Source organism: Cricetulus griseus, chromosome 6, assembly GCF_003668045.3.
Source record: "Cricetulus griseus strain 17A/GY chromosome 6, alternate assembly CriGri-PICRH-1.0, whole genome shotgun sequence".
Taxonomy (NCBI): Eukaryota; Metazoa; Chordata; class Mammalia; order Rodentia; family Cricetidae; genus Cricetulus; species Cricetulus griseus.
In genome coordinates, this window is record NC_048599.1 from 101,451,184 (window position 1) to 101,472,357 (window position 21,174).

Below are 21,174 nucleotides of genomic sequence, written 5' to 3' on the forward strand. Positions count from 1 at the left end.
GAGATAAACACAATTTATAATCTACAAAGAGGATTTTAGAAGTATAAAACTAGATCCAAGAACTAAGTGTTCAGTAGCTGGGGTCCAGATGAAATCAAACAAAGGTAACTGTCTTAGTTAATTTCCTTGGGGCTGTGAAAAAGTACCCTGACAAAAGCAACTTAAGAGAGGAAAGGCTTGGGCTCCTAGTTCAAGGGTGCTGTCCATCACGACAGGAAATCAGGCAGCAGGAACTTGAAGCAAACATTCACAGTGTTTCCACAATCAGGTATGGAGACAAATAGATGCATACTGCTGCTCAGTTCATTCTTCACTACCGCCTGAGGTCCCGGACAGGGAATGGCGCCACACCATCAAGATAATCTGCCACAGGCCTGCTCAAAAGTCCATTGCTTAGGTGCTTACTAGATTGTGTCAAGTTGACAACACTCACCATTACAGCAACTCAATGCTTTACAATGGCCTCTGGGGAGTTTCTGTATTCACTCACCAGAATAATACATAAATGAACATGGATCATCAAGGCATTCATGTGGATAAGTCTGCTTTCGTATACCTGTGTTACAGGGTGAATTTTTTTATTCTGAAATAGCAGATTCATTTTAAGCCATTTAATGGAACTTATCATCAGTTCTTAAATAAGTAGAATCTATTGTTAATTCAACAGACATAATGAGCATTTCTGGACATATTGTGGTTTCTAAACACTAGATATGTGCATAATGTTTTTGTAAATAAAAATATAAATATATATAGTTCTGAGCAAAGTAGCATTGGCTCTCTGCATAAGTGTTGGGTAAAAATGATAACAAAATTCTGCTTTATTCATTAAAGTAGAAAGAGCATCTATGTATTTCAAGTTGATACAGAAAGTTGTTGATACAGAAAGCAGCTTTGTGTTATATTCTCATCACACTGAGAAAATTAGGTGTCTGTAATGACAATGCTGCATGACATAAGTGAACGTATAGGAATCTCGTTGTACTTTGGCAGTTCTATGTAATGCCAATGAATTTTTTGAAATAAATTTCATTGTTATATGTTGCCATCCAGCTAAAGAGAAAAGTATTAATGGGACCATTTAGAAATTATTTTTAATAGCATATATTAGTTATAACCAGTAATAGATTTTATTATGACCTATTCATACATGTATATAGTGAATTTCCATGATTTTTCAGCCCCTGTTACACTCTCTTACTCAACCCCTCCTTCTCACACTGAAACCCTTCTTCCCAACAAATTCCCGTTAGGTCCCCATCCCCTCTATTTTGAGATGTCTTATTCCATAACCTAGACTGACTTGAATTTAGGGCAGTTCTCCTATCTCAATCTCCTACGTGCTGTGATTACAACCATTTGCCATCATACCAGGCCTGTTTATTCATCCTGCTCAGCCATCATTGGCTTGGACATCATAAGGGCCAGGAGTTGTGTTAGCATCTGGTGCTTGAAAATAAGCAAAACCAACAGTGCATACTGTCTACCTGGAAGCCTGCTGAAGTGTTTGACTTTTTCCTTAGAAGCAGTAGCGAGCCCTTAACTCTCAGGAAGGAGAAAGGAAAGGGGAGGACTTTACAGACCCATGGAATTTACCATCACATTTGTTTTTCTGTTTTATTGGGATTTTATGTGGTTTCAGTTTTTGAAGATTGTTGATATATGTGTATATTTGTGTAAAGTTAGGATAAATATTTAAATATAAATATAAAATATAATAGCTTATGGTGAGCCAGGTGTTGGTGGTGCATGCCTTTAATCCCAGCACTCTGGAGGAAGAGGCAGGAGGATCTATGTGAGTTCAAGGCCAGCCTGGTCTACAGAGTGAGTTCAAGGATAGCCAAGACTACACATAGAGAAACCCTGTCTTGAAACTACCCCCCCCCCAAAAAAAAAAAGCCTATGGTGGCTGCTTGTAGTGATGCATGCCTTTAATTCCAGAACTCAGGAGACAGCAGGTGGAGCTCTATGAGTTCAAGGCAAGCCTGGTCAACATAGCTAGCTCAGGATAGCCAGAGCTATATCGTAGAAAGACCCCATCTCAAAAAAACTGTATGTATACCTACCTATAGATTAGATATTTTTTCCTACAGCAACAGTAATCACATATATGTTATATTTATTTATATATTTATTTATGAAATATAAACATTACATGTTTATTTATAAAATAGCCTAAGTTTTATGTGAAATACAATACACATATATTTCTAGGTACTATATTCTTTCTGGATGGGTATATGTGTCCTAGGGTGTATATGTGTGCCTGTTTTCAGCCTTACCGAATAAATCTCTCTGTTAAACAGTGTACAGCCACTGACTCAGTAGCAGCTCTGTGTCCTTGCTAGTGCTTAGTAATGGCAGACATTAAATTTTGCCAATCTGAGGGCTTCATTTACAATTACTGCTCTGTTTTGAGTACCTTGTTACATTTACCCATACAGTATGGACCCATTTTTGTAAATTGTGTAAATTTCTGTCCTTTGTGATTATTTTCTTGGGTTGTTCCTTTGATTTCTACCTTGACTGTTTACTTTGTGTCTTCTCTGTGGCATTCTGATGTGTGTGTGTGTGTGTGTGTGTGTGTGTGTGTGTGTGTGTGAGAGAGAGAGAGAGAGAGAGAGAGAGAGAGAGAGAGAGAGAGAGAGAAGTGTATGTGTGGCCAACTTCTATTTAAGAATGGAAATAAGAGCGATCCTATAGTTTAACATGTAAATACTTTAAAAATAGATATTTTTTTCTCTGTGAATGATTTGTTTCTTCAACCTGACCTGATTCTGTCTGTTTATCTCAGTGTTTGTCTTTTGTGAAGGCTTTTCTCAGATACTGAGTGGTTGCCGGCTGATTACCATATTTAAGTGTATTTGGTACTTAGGCTCAGATGTAGTTCTGAGAGCTCAGGGGAGCCTGACAGTTCAGGATGATGCTCTTTGTTGTAGAGTTGATGAGATCCCCTAGAGAAATCTTCAGGTCTCCTATGAGGAAAGGCTCTTCCTAAGGACCTGGTAAAGTGGTCTCAGTGTCCTTGTGTTCAGGGTGGCACCTCTACTTTATGCTCTGCCTGTGCTCTGGTTCTTCCTCTCTAGGGAGCAGAACTTAGGTCTGCTAGGGGCAGAGTGAGGAGTTCAGTGAGTATTTAATCTGCATCTTGTGTGGGTTGTCACCTAATCCACCTTCCAGAGCTGTCTGGTGTTATCTTTGGACATTTAATTAAGCAGATGGGAGGAGAATATACTCATAAGTTTACACACTTTAGTAATCTCCCCCATTTTATCATCAGAATCATGTAGCAATATAGGCAAAAGTCATAGCCTAATGTTTTCAAGGGGTAGTTTAAAGTTCCTCAGTGGAACTTAAATCATGGAATGTTTCATCACTTACTTCTGTTCCCATATGTCTCCTGAAGGCTTGTTTATGACTGTGTGTGATTCTGAGGTGTTTCTTTGTGTTTCACCATTTAATTGGATGCTTTGGCTCTGGTAAATAATACAAATTGTGTTTATGATGAAAAGTTTTGTATATTTGTTGCTAGAAACTCCTCTGATGCCTCAGTATTATTAGACATAGTCTTATGTATGCTTCATTTTCTGTTTGTAAATAGGAGACATCTCTTAGCCTTTAGTCCTTTGAAGAGACACTTAAAAATAACTTTGGCCTCAAATCAAAATAAATTTTTGGTTTTACAGAAAGTAACATTTTACATATATTTTCATCATTTTATATGTATCTAGACTGGATTTTTTAGAAATATGATTCACTCACAAGGAAAAAAATCTGGAAAGGAGTGTTATGTTCTTACTTTTAAAGCTAAATGGTAGAATTACAAATTTTGAAATGCATCTGAATGCAACTGGCCACAGTATTTACAGAGTTCTTTAAAAAGGAAAACGTAGCTAGAGCCACAGGAGAGCATTCTGTACGGCAATCACAGCGCAGAGCAGATTGACCTCACTCTTGTCTGCTTGCTAACTTCAGTACCACTTTGGAGAGCATGGATTTCCATTCTAGTCAACTGTGTCTGTAGAGTAGGACTGCTCCAGTCTAGGCGTGTTCACTCAGCCTTAGTCCAGGCAGAGGCGGATGGATATTTCAGAAAACAGGGCAAGTGAATTGTCTAAAGAAATGGAGGGAAGCAGAGCACAAATGACTCAACTGGTAAAGGTGCTTGCTACCAAGCCTGATGTTTTAAGTTCAGTCCTTAACCCAAAATGGTATAAGGAAAGAACCAATTCCTAGAAATTGTTCTTTGAGCTCTGTGTGCTTGGGCAGGCATGTGTATACATTCACACATATAAATAGATGTTAAAAAGGTGTTTAAGCAGTCTTAGCTTGAGGTTTTTGAAATTGGGCATTTCATATTTTTCTTCAGTCTGTTTTTATGATTTTCATTTCCCATGTGGTTGCTATGTGAACACAGGACATCATAAACTTCCTAATGCTGAGAGTGTCTTGAGTATTTGTTGAATAAAGGACATTATACCAGCAGAGCACTGTTACAATAAAGGGTCTCTCTGGTGCTTAAATCTGGTGTCTTCCTCTTTTTTTTTTTCTTACAGGCATTCCCCTCCATTATCAAGGATATTCTGCTTGATCTATCTCCACAGATACAACAAAGCACAAAACAAGTCAAAGTAGTGGAGCAGTGTCTGATAGTCCACACTGTCAGGCTATTCCTTGTGGAACTTCCAAAGTAAAAGAGAGTTGGTTTTGATAGACAAGGAAAACCTACTGTCCTTTTAGTAAAAGTGAAGTTATTTTTAAAGGAAAAAAATAATCAAATTTCCAGTCTGGACATTTGCTTCCATGTCCTTTGAGGCTAAGTTTAATCAAGTACCTTATGGCCATGTGCACATTCAGTAACCTCATAGCTCCCTCAAGACTGGCAGGCTGGCAAGGAGCTGGGATCATGGAAGGGACCTCTTGAAGTTAAAGAGTAAAGCAAAAGTCCAAGCCTAGACTGCTCTCTTCTATCCAAACCATGCCTAACCCTTTTGGGACCAGTTCTTCTACCTACCTTCCCTCACCCTCAGCTCTCAGACTTCAGATGACACTAGTATGACAGGTGACTGACACTGCTGCCCCCACACACACACACACTCTCTCTCTCTCCTTTCTCTCTCTCTCTCTCTCTCTCTCTCTCTCTCTCTCTCTCTCTCTGTGTGTGTGTGTGTGTGTGTGTGTAAAGTAGTAGATAATATGCATTACAAAAAGGAAATCATAGAAGTATATTAGAAAAACTTTAATATTTAATTTGGCATAGACATTTTATCTTTCTAGCTTTTGAGACTTACAGAATAAAAAATTGCTTGGGAGAAATGTCTAAGTTTAGAAGGAAGTCTAATTATATGACTCATTTACTTAAGTGTAAGTAAAAACTTGATTGCTTTTAAAGGAACAAAAGGTGGATAATTATATGTTAAAAGGTCAACACTGATATTATGTTGGATTCTGGATTAAGTATTATTAAAGTCTAAATTACAAAAAACAAACAAAACAATCTGGACCCATTATTTAAGTTTCTAATTCCTAGCAAGATTTGTTGCTGCATGCCTTTAATCTCGCATTCAGGAAGCAGGGACAAACAGATCTCTCTGAGTTCAAGGCCAGTAAAAGTTCCAGGCCAATAAAAGTTCCAGGCCAGCTGTAACTATACAGTGAGACCCTGTCACAAAATAGAATAAAATATCTAGTTCCTACCCATTTGAAATACTATGTACCAGTATTATATCATGTGGTACCTTGTCAAAGCAAAATAATACTTCAGTTTTAAAATTCATTTCTGGTGTGTGTGTGTGTGTGTGTGTGTGTGTGTGTGTGTGTGTGTGTGTGTGTGTGTGTTTATAACCTAATGAAGAAGATCCTTTCTGGATTTGCTTAGTTTTATTGGTGTTTACTCTGAAATCTGCACCTCTTCCCACTTTGGCATTGTCTTCTGTTGAATTGCCTGTACCTCCTGGTAAGGACACTGGTGTCAGTCATGCCAACTTGGATCCAATTCTGAGGTTCCCTGTAGGAAGTAAAATGCCAAAATTACTATGATGGGAAACCATGCTTCTCCATTTATTAAAACATATCATCAAAACAGACAACAGATTTCTGGTGTCTGATGGTATATGACTTTTATGCCCTATATTTTGCAAGTGTTTCTTGTCTATCCAGCAGATGCAGGACAGGTTAAAAGGGAGGAACAAGTCCTTGACCTCTGGCCAGAAATGCCCAAGTTTGTTTCTATGCTGTCTACTGCTTAGCCTAGTTCTGGAGGCAGCACAATTGTAAATTATTGCTGGCATCCCACTTTAGTGAATGGTAAATGGGACTTGCCTGTTGAAAGACATGAATACTGGCCTTTAAGCACATTGGATATTTTCATTATTCAACCTGAAACTCTGTATATTATAGTTGGTCAATTGCATATTGAATGTGCCTTCTAAGGTTGTAAAATTTATTTCCTCCACTTTATTACAAGTGTAATGAATTGGCTTTAAAAGCTACATAAATAAAAATGTTCTTTATACTTGAAAAAAACAATAAAAAAAATGTTCTTTCTAGGATCACCGTGCTAATAACCCTAGTTATTTCAAGTTCATTCTTTATGTTTAGAAGTTGAATTTACTATATTCCAAGTAACTGATAGACATTAGCACAGCTGATCTAAACAGATAATATACAAGCAAAAGCAATGGGTATTTCAGCTTGGGGGTATTTGTGCATTTGTTACTTATTCAGAAGAATTCACTTGTTCACTTTTCTTAAAAGCATCTCTCCCATTTCATTGAGGCAGATTTGGAAGTCAAACCAGAAACTTCAGACTGTACTACGATGGAAAGCACTTTGTTGGGGAGAAACGCTTTGAGTCCATCCACGATCTGGTGACTGATGGCTTGATTACTCTCTATATTGAAACCAAGGCAGCAGAATACATTGCCAAGATGACGATAAACCCAATTTATGAGCACATAGGATACACAACCCTAATCAGAGAGCCAGCATACAAACAGCACATGGCAGTCCTGAAAGAAACACATGATGAGAAAGAGGCTACAGGCCAGGATGGGGTGTCAGAGAAAAGGGTAAGCTACCACACTGTCTTTGTCTGTGGGGGCGGGGAGTCCTTGGCAGAGTGCCCCTCTGCCTGAAAGTCTGGTTCTCACAGTGCTTTCAGAAGGAAATGATGTCTGTGTTTGTGGGGATGAGCTTTTCATACCCCTTACTTGTTTGATTAAAATATGCCAGGTATATTTTTGCTCCTGATTGTGTCCCTTAAAAAAATATTCATCTTTAAAAGGATGTTAGAAAATGCCCCGGTAACAAAAAGTTAAGGGGTTTTTGTCAGAAGTGAGGGGTCACATCAGAACTTTTATTTTCTTTTAAGGTAGTTTATATAATTTAGAAATAGTTCTGTTTTTAACAATGTTATTTATTTTAATATACATGCTTTAATTCTGTCTATTGATAACTACTACCCTGTTATGAGAATCAGTTGGCATTGAGTGGGATTTATCCAATAGTATTAAGAAGGATTTACTTTACTTTAATTATAAAATACAGTTTAAATTTTCAGTTGTCATTTTCTGGTCGTATTTCAGAATTACATGAAAAGTTTTAATCCTTTGGTGTTGGGATTGTTTATTCTTGTTGCCATTCTTCCTCACCCTTTTGTTGTAAAGAGAGAATGTCCTGTTGTTAGTGAGACTGAGTTAAAGGACCATTCTCTGTCTAGGTTGCAGCATGTTACTTCATTTGGCATCTGGGGGAGTCTCTGAGGGATAAGGGTGTGCAGATAAGTTTAGAGCCTGGCTTCTGTGAGATGGTCACTCTGTGTCTTGCCTTACTTGTAGATTTGTAACAAGAGCCAAGTCGTGGGGTGAGTGGGATAGTGTGTGTAAAGCACTCAACAGTGCTTGGCTGGTGGTGAACTGCAGTGTGCTCTCTGTCTATGGCCTCAGACAAAGCGGTGTAAGATCGGTTTGTTTGTGGATGGGCAGGGGATGGAAAGTTAGTGTTCCTTGACCAGCCCAAATTTTGGTTTCTGGCAGATCTTTGCTCAATTGGTGTTCAATAACTACAGAGAAACCAACATTGGCTCTTAAAATTTTGCTTTAAATATGGTCTTTTGTATATTTATGTTTGCTATGAGATGCAAATCTTGTTTGGAAGTTGCCAAAATTTAAAATCATAAATGTGTGCTATATTGAATAGTGTTCTTTTGTGTCTCATTCTCATTTTTCCACTTTTTCTTATTTTCCACCTGTGATATTTCCAGGAACAACTGCACTTTCCATATCTAATAATGACATTGCAGCAGTTTACATAGATGTAAATTTACATTCTTGGAATAACTTAAGTCTTTCATCCAAATGGTTATCTTGGTGCGTGTGTGTGTGTGTGTGTGTGTGTGTGTGTGTGTGTGTGTGTGTGTGTGTGTGTACACATACACACATACTTTTCAATCCTAGGTATGTGAAATAATGACACTTAATATATTTTATTTAGAATTAGTCTCGTTATTTAACTTGACAGGACCTAGCTTGTCTCTAGTATAAAGTAGAAATGATAATCACAGACTCAGGAGACTGAAATAAATACCATCTACAAGATTCCCACTATTCTGATTGTGTTCTGACAATTCCCAGGACTCTATTGTGTTAAGGGGCCAGTGAACATTATAGAAAATAGTTAGCATTGGGAAGTATCTCTCTACAATAGTACATCATTAGGACCAATTAAAAATTATTCTTTGCTTAAACTGCATGCATCTAAAATAGAGTTGACTTAGACTTCTCACTCAAAAATAGATTTATTTTATTTACAGGTGTCATCCAACAAGACAGGGATGATGACCTGTTCAACAGCTTGAAACACTGATTCCCTGTCACAGTGGATGACATTTGTAAGTAAAAGTAATCATACTTAATTGAATTGAAATACCTATTGACATAAAAGTGGTTTAGTAAACATTTTAATGGATTCTTAATAGCTAAATTCCCTCTTTGTCCATGACTTCTTACAAAAGAGACAAAAGTGTTGGTTTTGCAGAAAATGGAGTAGTGCTATGGGCAGGATGGTAGTGTTGAAATTAAGAGCTGGCTAGCTGCTTCCACTGTAGACATGTGTTTATGTGTCCAAATGAGGCAGCTGCTTCATTTCTTTTAGGACATCTTTCATCTCTAACTCAAGAATTTTGGACTATTTAATTATGTGTTACAGGAAAGAGACAACACAGTACTAAAAAACTTCCTGGAGTCTCTTGAAAAGTGAGAGCTGTTATTTACCAATTAATCAAATAACACTGTAGCTGTCACCTAACCTATCTGGACTTGGGTTTCTTCATATGAGATAAGGGGTTTTCTATAAAAGATAAATTCCAGTAAAAATGCCAAAAGGGTTCCGTGTTCAAATAAACTAGGAAAAAAAAAAACCATATTTTTTAAAGCTGTTTTCTTTTTCTTAGGCCTTCAGTAGTGACTTAATGTGATTGCAGCTCCCCAATAGTGCTCTAAATTGAGACTACTTGAGTCACCTGCTGCTACTAAAAATAGTTTTGGAAAATGATGTTTCATGCAGCTTCCCTTGGTAAAGTTTGGTGTAGTGATCCATCTGTGCTTCAGAATTAAATAGTAAGAGCTCTGCAGGTGTGTGATGTGGTCCTTAAGAGTCAGTTCTGTACCTGAGCTGCTGTAAACAGTCTGCTCTGTACATTTAGGGCCATAAGCATATAAACCATCTGTTGTATGGATTTTGTATATGGGTTGCTATATGTTTTTATGGACATGAACATGTAAATGTCTACCATATGGGTTCATAGCCATGAACATTGTTGCCACACGAGGTAAAACCAAGCCAGCTCTTGTCCCTAGAAAACCTATTAGCCTATTGTAATGGCCAGAGTTTTCCTTCCAAGTGATAACTATGATATTTCTCTCATTTACTATTTAAATTGTTTCCTAAGCTTGAAACATTAATAACAAACAAGAAAATTCAAGCATTGTAATACATATTCTGGTGAAGATGTAGTGTGTAAGGAAGCCAGACTCTTCTCTACAGTAGCTTGATTTAGCAATCCAGACTGGACAGGGGCCCAGTTTATTAGTAACCTCTATTTCTCTTGGAACTGAATTTGAATAGTTTCTTGTTCCAAGTAATAAATATATGTGTGTCTCTGCAGATCCTGGACCAATGGATGCATTTAGTAGTTCTTATGATAATTTCATACTAATTAAATTACTAATTTGATTTTAAATCTTTTGGAAAACATGCTGTAGAAAATATTTCTTATAAACATTAATAATATAAACTGACAAACAAACCATATAATTTGCATTTCAGAAACCACACTGTGAGCCAGGACATAATCTAGGCAGAGTGTCGTTAGCTTTGGATCAGTTATCTGAACATCTTCCCTCTTACATGAAGATGCCTCTGATGGCATGGATGTGAAAAAATATGGTACAATGAAACTTCAGTAAGCTAAATCATATCCCTCTCACAAGTGTGTTCTTTCTCTCTCTCTCTGTCTCTCTCTCTCTATCTCTCCACACACACACACACACACACACACACACACACACACACACACACCTATATGCATATATTTCCTTTTTCTAAGGAAGTTTAGTATAAATGCAATGTCCTATATGTTGTCATTAATTTGATTTTTAGGAGTTTCTTTTACATTGAAATTTTAAGTTTGAAAGACTTCTTTAGGATTACCAAGCTACATATGCTTGACATTGAAATATAATTGATGCCTTGCCAAAAGTTATTGTTACTACTGGAATCTTTGGATACCTCTATAAACATTGACTATTTTGTTCCTTGGAAAAGCTGGGTAGGTGTAGGTGATCTGGTGTACTAATTGTCCTGGTCTTCCATATAATAGCTATTGTAAATGCTTTTTTATTTGCTTAAAAAGTATGTGACACTTTATATCTACAAAGTCTAATTTAGAAATCAACAGACTGGCTGTAAATAAACTTAATCTTAAATAATAAAATTAACCACACATGAGCAATAATAGCATGAAGCACTCTTTAAAAACCATGTCTTGATTTCTTTTCTTTCTTGCCTCCACATTCTTTCGGCCTATACCTTGTCATTCCTTTTTCTTACATCAATTTAATCTATTCCTTTTCTTCATCCTGCATGCAGCTGGGGAGATGGCTAAATCAGTAGTTAAGAGCAGTGACTGCTTTTCTAAAGGACCTGAGTTTCTCAGTACTCACATGATGGCTCACAGTCATCTATAACTCCAGTCCCAAAGGATCCAGTGCCGTCTTCTGGCTTCCATGGACACTGTATGGGCATGGTGCACAGTTATACATGCAGGCAAACAACAAAGAAAGACACAAAGACAATGGCTTCATGTGGCGCAGGCTGGCCTTACACTCCTGGTCCTCTTACTTCTACTTCTCAAGCACTAAGATTGCAGGTGTATGCCACCTCATCTTTCTTAGCCCTGCCTTCATCCACCTCAGGCCCCCACAAATTTGCATGTCCAGGTTTCCATTGTAGCTTGTTAAAGAATCAGTTCAGTTTGTGAACACCCTTTCACAGACCCTACAGTGTGCTAGGGTCACTAATTACCAAACTGATGGTTTGTAAGAAAGCTACAACTTCTGCACAGAACTTCTGATAGTGGTTTATCCTCTATAAGATACTCTGCTTAAGACAGCACAGATGGTTTGTTTTCATGGAGTATGTTTGATCATTGTGTATCAGTTATGTGACCTTGAACAAGCCCTTTACCTTAACCTTTCTAAATCTCAATTCATCCCAATGTGATGGTAGTTTACAGGTGCCACTGCATTGACTAATATAAGATCCGGGCTTTTTAGATTTATTAATTTTATTTTATGTGTGTGTGTTTTGCTCTCATGTATGCCTGTGCATCATATGCTTGCCTGATGGCCATGGAGTTCACAAGAAGGTGTCACATCTCCTGTAACTCGAGTTTTAGACAGTTCTGATCTGCCATGTGAGGTCTGGGAATCAAACCGGGGTCCTCTGCAAGAATAACAAGTTCCTTTAACCACAGAACCATCTTTTTGGCCCCTAGTATAAATTTTGATGAGATTTTATAATGTCTTCATTGAAAATGTAGAACACTAACTACATGGGCATTGTTGCTCTCCTGGGTCTGCCTGGATACTACAAAACTCCCAGTATTTACTAAAAACCCAGCTTCAGGTTTCTCTGGGTCTTTTCTATGCTCTAATTATCCTTTATATTCACAAAACATCAAAAATCTCCTAATTGCTTCATCAAAATGTAGAGTCTCTCTCTCTGCCTGCCTGCCTGCCTGCCTGCCCCCCTCCCTCTCTCTCTCTCTCTCTCTCTCTCTCTCTCTCTCTCTCTCTCTCTCTGTGTGTGTGTGTGTGTGTGTGTGTGTGTGTGTGTGTGTATGTGTGTGTGTGTGTCTGTCTCTGTCTCTGTCTCTGTCTCTCTTGGGGTCTCTCTGGGTTTCTCTGTGTAGCTTTGGAGCCTGTTCTGGAACTGGCTCTTGTAGACCAGACTGGCCTTCAACTCACCTCTGCCTCCCAAGTGCTGGCATTAACATCCTGTACCACCACCACCCAGATGAGTTTCTCTCTTAGTAAATAACATGGTGATACTTGCAATTATCTCTAGTGGCACCTGGGAAATTATTTGTTTGAGTCTCATCTGTCCTTCCATCTTATTATCCACAGAGAGGAGCACTGTGTCTTATCTAATAATTTTCTAGTAACTGTCATTAAAGTGTGTTATCTCCTGTAACATTTGGTATTTGGTATGGGCCACTCCTCAGCTGTCCTTTCTCTGTGTATAAGATACAAGGTTTGTGCTGCTGAGCCTGTCAGGGGACAGCGACTGAACCTCTCTTGTAGACCAGGCTGGCATCAAACTCCTTGAGATCCACCTGCCTCTGTCTCCCAAGCGCTGGGATTAAAGATCCCACCACTGCCTGACATCTCTGTTTTCTTTAGTCCAGCTAAGTCAGTGATGTCCTTCCTCAGCCACTAATAAATACCTTCAGACTTCAGTCTCTAAACAGTCTTCTTGGACCATCTATATAACAGTTCCTTCTTGTAATCTAGAAGTCACCTTGAATTTAACAAACTAAAGAAGGAAGGATATTATCCCCATTTCTCTCTAAAGCCTCCATAAACTAACTCTCATCTTTCAAAATTAACTTCATTTAATTCAGCGTTTGTTTTTTTTCTCCTATTTGCAGAAAGACAGGCTAGATTCTGGAGGAAGAAAAAATACACAATTTATGGCTCAAAAATTATTCATTATTTCTAGATATTTAATAGACATTTGGAGAGCAAGATGCAAGCCACCTATATATCTATAAAACATGAGAGTTAATACATGTTTAAGTTAAACTAACTTCAGTTTGAGTCTGCTGCTACAATAGCCAGCAGATCACAGAAAAAATATTTTTAGACAAGAAAACTAATTTTTAAAAAATCATGGATCAGAACTAAATAGAACTAAATACAAAGTTATGCCATGTCACCCCAATTTCAAGGCTTTAACCTCTCGGTATTATTTCATTTCTGATTCAGCACCTTGAATTTTATATAAACAGTTAACTAATCAAAGAATGAACAAATAATTATGCTTTTTTAATTTACCCAAATCCAAGGGCCTAATAGAAATCCATCAGGAGACAGAAAGAAAGCATAGTTCTTCAGCTTAGACTTCATACTATATATTTTTCCTGTATGGACTCAGGATCCTTGAAATGTTCCTGCAAGGTGTGAAGGGCCAGTCACCATTTCAGGTAAAGCATCTGGGGGTCTAGAAAAATTGTCCTTTTGGTGTGAAATAATTTGTGAGGATGATAACTAAATGCATTTCCATATGAGATGTGTTCCAAGGGGTCAAGACTAAATTCACTGCTGTCAGTCACATACTGAGAATCCTATGCTGTGATGACTGAAGAAAACTTCAGTGGAGCCTAGGAAATTATTTATGTGACTTTAATCTGTCCTTCCATTTTATGACCTGCAGAAAGAAGAGTAATTGAAAGTCACTGGGGAAACCAGATGAAAAGAGGAAGGTGAAAGATAAACCTATCGGTTCTTCAGCTCAAATGAACCAGGCGAAAAGAATACCAGATTGTAATTTCTAAGCCAGCTATAGTTTGGGCACAATTTCTGTATCTAGGCCAATTGAACAAATAAAATATCTTTTTGGTTACTGACTAGAAGGTTGGGAAAGAAGCTATTAGAAATTCACGCACAGTTGACATTGTCCAGTTTTTAGGTTTGGGTGAGGAAATTATCACTACTGACACAATCACCATTTAGAATTTGGCAGCAGAAGCCAGCTCTTTACCTTTAGGGCTAATAGTAATTTGGGTGCAGAGCAGGATGTAATCTTGCCTGGTCTTGATGCTCACAGATTAACTATGAACAACTCCAAAAGGATCCACAACCCTTATTGAACTTACTGGGTCAACCTCTCCCTGTCCCCACCCCAAAAAACCTATGAGAGTAAAAGAAAGACTACTTGGGAAGAGAAAGGGGATGGGAAAGGTACTAGGAATGAATATATTCAAAACACATTATATCCTGGTCCAGTTTATGTGGTCCTGGGGATCCAACCCACAGCTTCATGTTTGTTAGGCAAGTACTCTCACAGCTGAACAACATCTCCAACCCCTCGTTATAATTTCTTAAAAATAGGTTAAATCTTGTGTATTTGTTTTTATAACTGATTTCAGTGTATCTTGATTAAAGTAGGTCCTCTGATGATGTAGAGCTGCTTTCTTGTCAAGCAGATTTGGGGACTCTTATGACCTTTAATAGTCTTGTGGTCACATTCTGGAGATGCTCTTCCTTCCTTCCTTCCTTCCTTCCTTCCTTCCTTCCTTCCTTCCTTCCTTCATCTTTTTTGGTTTTTTGAGACAGGATTTCTCTGTGGCTTTGGAGGCTGTCCTGGAACTAGCTCTTGTAGACTAGGCTGGTCTCGAACTCACGGAGATCCCTCTGCCTCTGCCTCCTGAGTGCTGGGACTAAAGGCCACCACCGCCCAGCTGAGAAGCTGTTTCTTAAGGCTTGGAGAACTGTGAATATTGGTGGAAAGAAGTGAGCAGCAGCTAAAGAAATCAAAGCTGTGTCAAGGTTTATCTGCCCTCTCTTACCATGTCATGCTAAATTATGTAGGTGGTGATGTTGAGCAGCTCAGTCACTTTATTTTTTGAACATACATTAAACAGGGCCAGTGAGATGGCATTGCAGGTAAAGGCACTTGCTACCAATACTAACAACCTTAGCTCAATACCAGACTTACATACCAGGAGAGAACCAACTCCTGCAGATTGTTCTTTGACTTCCATATGCATGCCATGATATGCATACCATACACTTACAAAATAAGTGGAAAAAGACAGTACATAGAACAAGTATGCTGTTCATCATGGTATTTTTAATAGATATATGCAGTCTTGTTCACCACCTCACCACTCATTCTAAACTTTTAGATAAATTTATTATTTTTCTTTCTAAACAGGATGCTTAGACAATATTTGTTCTTTAATATTTAATCTGGGGTTAAGATTCACCAAATAAGTTATGGTGGGCATAGTGACACAGCCCTGTAATTCTATATACTGAGGAGGCTGAGACAGGAGGATCACAAATCAAGGCCAGACTGGGCAGCTTATATAAACCGTATTTTAAAAAGCAAAAGGAGAACTAGGAATCCAGCTCAGCATAGCTGCTTGACATTCACAAGGCCAAAGCACTGAGAGAGGGGAGGAGAGGAAGAAAGTTCTGGATTATTATCTAGCCATAGTTTTGATGTGATGGACAGTGTTTGGTCTAAAATCACTTTCTGCTTCCTTCTTTCCTTCCTTCCTTTCTTTCTCTTCTGTCCTGTAATTTTTTCTTTTTATTGTATTTTTATTATTTAAAAAAGATTTTAAATTTAAATATATTTTATTATATTCTTTCCCTCCTCCAAGTTGTCCAGATTCTCTCCCCCTCTCTACCCACGCAATTTTAAGTTCTTTCTCAAAAAAAGAACCAAAACACCCAATACAACAACAAATTTCCCAAAACCAAGAAAACAAAATAGAATAAAACCCCAAAAGAAAAAAAAACAAAACAAAACACCAAACTGTAGCCAAATAAAAGCTCACACAAAAACTGGACATTTCTTCACTCTGTTAATTCCACCTTATCTCACGTAGAAACCCCTCAGAGAAAGAGGGGATGATCCTATTTATCCAGCACCCCAATCCATGCACAGTTCTCTCTGCTACCTCTCGAAAGGTTTGGTTTGGGGTTTTTTGGGTATAGGATTCTTGACTTCTAAACTTCAATTCTAAAGACTAGAACAGGCTGGGGATGTGCAGATTCAATATTGACTCGCTTCTGTACCCATGATAATCTGTTTTTGAACTCACCACATGATTTCCTTTGCCTTAGGAAATTGTGTATTTCTTCTAGCTCCCTAGTATACATTCTAAAGATTCTGACTCTGAGAATAAAAGCAGAACCTCTAATGGTTGGAAACCTTATGAAGTATTTTCTGCAGATTATTTTCTGCAATTTTTATGACAGTCTTTTAGGGATGGGTTTCATACTAACAGTACAATAGGTCCCTGCTGAGGTTTCAAGGGATTCTAGGTCAGCCTTAATAACACAGTCTTTGTTTTGAGAATCAACTCATAAAAGACAGCCAGACCTTTTGACCAAATCTTCCTTGGTTCCAGCATAGAGCTTGAATGCTGAACTCTACAGTATTTAAATGGGTCACTGTCCTTTAAGTTATTGAAAGGAGAAGGAGAAGTTAGGCCACCAGAGACTGATGAGATAGGCCCTTCACCCACGGGGCATGAGAGCCACAGCTCTATCTCAGCTTTTATGATCATCTGTAGCTAATGTTAAAAGAGTAAACATTCCATTGTATGCATAAGCAAATCTATTCCTATTCAATTTTGTATTAAACTATATATTTTAAAGAAAACAAAATATTGTCTCTTACAATGTAGCTTTATTCTCTAATTCTCCTTTTGTTAAATATCACTGAAAGATTCAGATTCAGGGAGGGAGAAACATACAAATCTCGAGTCTGATTTCAGAGGAACAGCAAAAGTAAATATCTAATAAAGGATTGCTATAGGAAGTGGTAAATGTACAAAACTCACACTAATTCAGCAAGCAAATATCAAATAGTAATGTACTTAGAATGAGATGAGTAAATTTCTTTTAGACGTTTAATAATTGAACCATGTAATAATAACTAACATTAATAATATAAAAACACATTTATTATATTTAAGGTAAGTTCTGACACCTTCACATTTTTTAATATTTGGCTTAAATTAGGGAAGACAACCTCAGATTTGCAACATTTAAGTCTTTTAAAGTGCTTGCTAGCATTTTATTATCAAGGTTGATGGCTCACTTAGCTCTTTGAAACTGACAAAAGACCAGTTACTGTCACCTCCTAAGCAAACAAGATTTCCAGGGCAATTGGAGTACTTTTCAAATCAGTCCTGGGCAGACTATAGAGAACTTACTGTAGAAGTTTGTTACAGTGTACAAGCAGAAGGAAACAGGAACAAGCCACCCTCTCCATCTTTTTAACACATCTTGACACTGTATCCCTTCCTATGTTGTTTCTTGGAAATAGGGAGGCCTGTAACAATAAGGATCATCATTTTATAAGGCAGAGATAAAGATGTATTACTAATGCTAGTGCTGGGGAAATGGAATCCTAAACACAAGAAACATGCCTTTAAAATCCAGTGTTTACGGTTCTGAATTGCATGGTGGTAAATAGACTCGATTAAATTGTCAGAGCAGTGTTCTCACTCGGAGCTCTGTATAAAGTAGAGATGCCTGCCGAAATGTCACAGTGGGCTCACATGGTACCATGTCTGTGTGAATGTGTTTATCTCTCTGTTTGCACATGTTGTAGTTTTGAACAGTAAAAGCTAAGTCTTCAGTTCTCTAATTTCTTGGACTCAGATCTCTATTATATTTTAAAATTATGGAAAACTGTTAAGGGATTTTGCTTATCTGGGTTCTTTCTGTTGATATACTGGGAAATAAAATAGGTTTTAAAAATAGTTATTTCAAGGAAATAAAATTACGTGGCAACATGATAACATTATTATTATAAGTATTTGATTACTCAAAAAACTTTAGAAAATGGCGTTGTAAAATTAGTCATAGCTGAGGCAGGAGGATTCCACTGAGTTTGAGGCCATCCTATGCTACATAAGTGACTTCCAGCCCATGTGGACTACATAGTAAATCCCTGTCTCAAGATACAAATAAACAAAAAGAATGGTGTTATGTACATTTCTATAAATCTCTCTGGACCATACAGTGTTACTAAGGGGGAAAGGGTTCTCAGAAGTGACTCTGCATTCAATTAATAGTGACACATTGTTTTGATTGGAGTATTAGAAGAAAATCTGACCTATATGCAACTGAATAGGGAATGCTTTAGTAGTTTTTTCAGGTAATTACGGATAATTCTCTTTTCTACAGTACTATAACAAATTTGTTTCTAAATGGAATCTGAAACTTTAAGTGTCTTACTTAGTTGTACTGGAATGTCTTGGTGTGTTCTTGAGCTTGAAGTGTAACATGCATGATTCTGTAACGTGTATCAGTCATTTAGAAGATGTTGGTTGGTTCACTGAGTTACGAGGTTCTTACAAATGTTGACACATTTTATATAGTTTCAGAAGGCACATGTGTTGACATCTTCAGAAAAGTCTGTTAAGTTACAGGATAGCAGATACAAACTTGCCAAAACTGTATTGCTTGAAAGGTAGCAATTTTGTTTGTCTGTTTTTACAACTTGTTATTTACTTGTTTTCCCTGAGTGGAAGGCTCTCTTCAGTTATTTTACAGATTAGAACTACTTAAACTTTTCTAAAATGACCATATTTCACCCCAAAATTTATTGAATATTGTATATTACTAACCTATAAGTTAAGCATTTCTGATAAGCCATAGAGAAATTAATTTTAAAATGATTCTTTGGTATACATATAATTTTACTATTTCTTAAAGACTAAAGCAAATTTACCTACTAATAAGATGAATATGCTTTATTTTTAGATAAATCTTGGCTGAATGCTTGATGCAAAAGGATTTCTACCATCTTTAGCATTTCCAGGGATGATTCTATTTTGCTTTTGTTCCTTAGTGCTGAGAATGCTGCCCCTACAAATCTATAGTCAGAGAGCAGAAATACTTATGTTTAGGGCCATTTCAGAAATCCTTGGTAATTCTGCTTAATCCCATGCCCAACTTTATTTAGGGTTTATTTTCATAGAACTCATCAGTGGCTCAAACAGCAGCTTTTAAAGTCAGCCATTCTAACACAATATAACCCAAAGACATACTAATTTGATTTTTAGATGCTGAGGTATGACAAAAGTCTTTGTTTTCCATAACTGAGCCATAACAGTCTCTAAAAGCAGAAACATTGGAATATAAGAATACAGTAGTTTTCTGTCTGAGCCAGAATATTTAAGGCAGTATTTCTTCTTGTTATGGGTGGCTAGGCTACATGCACAGTGCAAAGTGCACATGTGTGTTCAGAACCAGGACTAAGTGATGTCATACTCTACATGCTGATGAGCATTGACAAATAGTTGCTCACTATTTTTCATTAGAAACAGTATCTTTGGTATAATGTAGTGCATTAAACCTTGTGCTCAGTATCCTAAAGAACTTTTATCTTATACAAATGAGAACATTGGCTGGAGAGATGGCTCAGAGGTTAAGAGCACTGACTGTTCTTCCAGAGGTCCTGAGTTCAATTCCCAGCAACCACATATGGTAGCTCACAACCATCCATTATGAGATCTGGTGCCCTCTTCTAGTGTGCAGATATGCATGGAAGCAGAATGTTGCATACATAATAAATAAAATCTTCAAAAAAATGAGAACATTGCTAAGATATACCTGTTATCACAAATTTTCTCTCCTACATGTTTGCAGTTCATTTCAATGAGAATTTAAAAGCTCTTTACTATATAAGGGGCTTTTCTGATTAAATGAATTCTGATATTATCAGTGTAATTTTAAATATAATATAAAATATGTCAACATTTGTAACATTCAATTGATAACACAATTTGTTATTTTGACAATGAAAAAATATAATAAATGCATCCACTTAAATTCTCTAGATAGCCCTATCCTTATTTCAGAGTCTTCTTGCTTTTGAAAATGATAAAATAATCTCATCTCAGAATGAGTTGCAGGCTTGAGTTTATAGCAGGAAAAAACAATCAAATGTGAAACTCTGCTTGCTAAGGATAGGTAGTACCCACATTCTTTTTTCTTCTAATCTTGTCACAATTTTCATTCATGAAGGAATTTTCTTAAAACTTTATTTTATTCATTAATGTTATTCCAAAAATATTTTTGGTCCTGTAAACAGATTTAGAAATGAGATCTGCAGCTCAGGAATGCCACACATCCTTCCTATTTCAGGTAGCTCATGCTCCCTCGGTGCTGCAAGTATTTTCAATTCACTGTCTCCTTTGGTCAGCCGTGTTGCTAAGATACTTCTGTCATCACAGATTTTTCTCTTCAACATGTTTCCAGTTCATTGTTTTGCAGCCATATTGACTGTCAAATGAGGAAATAGTGTTTTAAAAGGCTTTCTTTCTTGTATCCATGGCCAGCCATTGGATTTTACTAATAGCTGTAAAACAAAAGGTACATTTTTATGCATTTTCTTTATATTCAAATGTTCCAACAGTGTACAGAGAGGAGGCTGCAATAATCACTCTCTTGCAGCATTTATTTGTACTTCCCTTTTCTAAGCATTGTGTTAAAGTGATGAGAGCAGCACTGGTAGTCTTAACACTATCAGCATTACTCCTGTCTTTTCTCTGAGAGCTGTGAATGCTTGCTGTATGCTGGGTACTGAAAATACATGTTTTGCCTACATTCTGTACATGCTATGTATTTCATCTTAGCCTCCCAATATCTCTACTGGGGAGAGGTGCTCTTCATCTTTCCAGTTTTAGGAAAAAGAAACAGACTTACCTACAGTCCCCATGAGAGACTCATCTAAGGTGTTATTTCATCCCTTTCCTAAAATCCTAGATCACTGTTAGGTTGATCTGAGATTCATTTATACATTATCTGACTCAAGAACCAAATTATAAATAACACTAAGCCTTATTTTTTGACTTTCTCA

At 37.2% G+C, this 21,174-nt stretch overlaps 1 protein-coding gene across 5 annotated transcripts in view; it reads left to right on the top strand.

Moving 5' to 3' along the window:
• Chn1 (chimerin 1) overlaps positions 1 to 21,174 on the top strand; it is a 156,661-nt gene that overhangs the window by 76,236 nt on the left and 59,251 nt on the right. For 4 of the 5 annotated variants that reach the window (XM_035446737.1, XM_035446738.1, XM_035446739.1 and 1 more), the window contains one exon: positions 6,782 to 7,070. In XM_035446737.1, coding sequence (XP_035302628.1) covers positions 6,782 to 7,070 — 289 coding nt within the window. Of the gene's footprint in view, positions 1 to 6,781; positions 7,071 to 8,812; positions 8,891 to 21,174 lie in introns of those variants that run through there. The other variant, XM_027420162.2, reaches the window with a different exon arrangement.